Genomic DNA, 2,308 nt, shown 5'->3' with positions numbered 1-2,308 from the left:
CCATGGAGGGGGACGAGGCCAACGTCACCACCTACGAGCTGGCCCTGCAGAACCGCTCCAACGCCAGCGCCCAGTTCACCGGGGTGCAGCTCATCCAGTCCTTCAAACCCCTCATCATCCCCTGCTACGCCCTGGTCGTCCTTGTCGGCATCTTCGGCAACTACCTGCTGCTCTACGTCATCTGCAGGAGCAAGAAGATGCACAACGTCACCAACTTCTTCATCGGGAACCTGGCGTTCTCCGACATGCTGATGTGTGCCACGTGCGTGCCCTTCACCCTGGCCTACGCCTTCAACACCCGGGGCTGGGTTTTTGGGAAGTTTTTGTGCTACTTTGTCTTCCTGATGCAGCCCATGACCGTCTACGTCTCTGTCTTCACGCTCACGGCCATCGCAGTTGACAGGTAAGTGCCGGTGGGTTTTTGTCCCCCCTTGTCCCCTCAGGTTGTTGCTCCCTCAGCTCAGGGTGTTTACTGACAAACACTCAAAACTGGAAAAGGAAAATCCCCGAGGATTCCCTGAGAGTATCCCTGAAGCCTTTTCTTTAGCTGCAGGGCTCAGTTTGGGGGAAGGATGTGCAGGGGGGACATTGGGCATTAGCAAACGATGCTGCACAGTTCCGTGTCCCTGTGTGAAGCCGTCACTACTGAAATCCCGATCCGTGCTCCCAGCACAAAGGCTCATTGGAGTTTGCACCCTGGTTTTCCTACTTTGGGTACATTTGTGCCCAGACCTCGTGCATACTGGCCCTGGGGTGGAGAGTGTTTGTGCCACATGAAGTGTGCTGAGTTGGGGGGTTAATGAAATTTGGGTTTCCATAGAGATCTCCTCTCATCAGAGGTGTTCCAAATGCTGAGGGGACAGAGGCAATGCCTCTTATGCTGGTTCACCTCTGCCTTGGGGGGAGCGGGTCAGGACCAGGAGGGGAAGGGGAAAAAATAAAAAAAAAAAGAAAAATAATAAAAAAAAGAAGGTTTGGGTGGAACAGCAGAGGAAGCCTGGAGTGCTGGTGGAGCCGTGCTGCCCTTGTGGGCTCAGAACATCCCCAGGAGTGCTGGTGTTCTGCTCTTCAGCAGAGCCCAGAGCACCCCGGGCTGGAGGGGGATGCTCTGGGGGGCTCCTGAGGGCTCGGACTCCCCGTGTGTCTCCTCACAGGTACTATGCCACCCTGCACCCCCTGAGGAGGCGCATCTCTGTCACCAGCTGTGTTTTGGTGGTGGGGGGCATCTGGCTGCTGTCCTGTGGGCTGGTGGCCCCCGCCGTGGCCCACACGTACCACGTGGAGTTCAGGCAGGAGGGATTCACCATCTGCGAGGAGTTCTGGGTGGAGAAGGAGACGCAGCGCCTGGCCTACGCCTACAGCACCCTGATCCTCACCTACATCCTGCCGCTCTCCGCCGTGTCCCTCTCCTACCTGTGCATCTCGGTGAGGCTGCGGAACCGGGTGGTGCCCGGACACCCCACGCAGAGCCAGGCCGAGTTCGACCGCCTGAGGAAGAGGAAGACCTTCCGCCTCATCGTGCTGGTGGTGTTGGCCTTCGGCGTCTGCTGGCTCCCCATCCACGTCTTCAACGTCCTCCGGGACATCGACATCCACCTCATCGACAAGCGCCACTTCCTGCTCATCCAGCTGCTGTGCCACTGGTGCGCCATGAGCTCCTCCTGCTGCAACCCCTTCCTCTACGCCTGGCTCCACCACCGCTTCCGCACCGAGCTCCGCAGGATCTTCTCCTGCAAGAGGAGGATCCGCCCCGCCAAGGGCTGTGGGGCTGCAGGTGGAGTGCTCTGAGCCCGGGGTCCCCCTGCCCGGACCCTCCACGGCAGAGCCTTCCCTGCTGCCGGGAGCAGGGGGGATGGGGTGAGGCGGGAGGAGGGAGCAAAGCTCTGTGCCCAGCCCCTCAGGACCCCTCCTGTCATTATTCCGTGTTAGCAAAGGGAAAGGGCTGTGGGAGCGTGGGAAGGGGGCATTAAATGAGTCCCAGGTTTTGGAAGTGGCATTTCTCCTGTGAGATTGACTTTTCGGAGCAAGCAGGTAAAGGGATGGAGCCGGTGCCAGCACAGGTTGGCCCGTTCAGCCTCACACACCCCTGCATGCGCTGGTACTCCACAGCCCCCCTCACCTGGACCCCTGGACACCCCTGTACTGACACCTGTACACACCTGTACACACCTACACACACCTGTACACGAAAATACCTGAGCGCACCTGCAACGTCACATGCATCCCTGCATCCCTGTACCGACACCTGCCCACACCTGTGCACACCTGCACACACCTGTACATCCATACACCTGGACACACAAATACC

At 59.1% G+C, this 2,308-nt stretch overlaps 1 protein-coding gene across 1 annotated transcript; it reads left to right on the top strand.

Moving 5' to 3' along the window:
• Positions 1-1,923, top strand: LOC113958666 (prolactin-releasing peptide receptor-like). The gene is made up of 2 exons (XM_027667121.1): positions 1-403; positions 1,155-1,923. The coding sequence occupies exons 1-2, from the start codon at positions 3-5 to the stop codon at positions 1,786-1,788; spliced, it is 1,035 nt and encodes a 344-aa protein (XP_027522922.1). The 5' UTR covers positions 1-2; the 3' UTR covers positions 1,789-1,923.
• The last annotated feature ends 385 nt before the right edge of the window (positions 1,924-2,308 follow it).

This window comes from Corapipo altera, unplaced genomic scaffold, assembly GCF_003945725.1.
Source record: "Corapipo altera isolate COAL_440 unplaced genomic scaffold, ASM394572v1 275, whole genome shotgun sequence".
NCBI lineage: Eukaryota > Metazoa > Chordata > Aves > Passeriformes > Pipridae > Corapipo > Corapipo altera.
The sequence above is the reverse complement of the archived record's forward strand: the minus strand, read 5'-3'. Positions and strand labels throughout refer to the sequence as shown.

Coding starts and splice junctions, on each gene's coding strand:
- LOC113958666 (XM_027667121.1), top strand. CDS start 3: ATGGAGGGGGACGAGGCCAACGTCACCACCTACGAGCTGGCCCTGCAG. Junction 404..1,154: donor ACGGCCATCGCAGTTGACAG/GTAAGTGCCGGT, acceptor GTCTCCTCACAG/GTACTATGCCACCCTGCACC.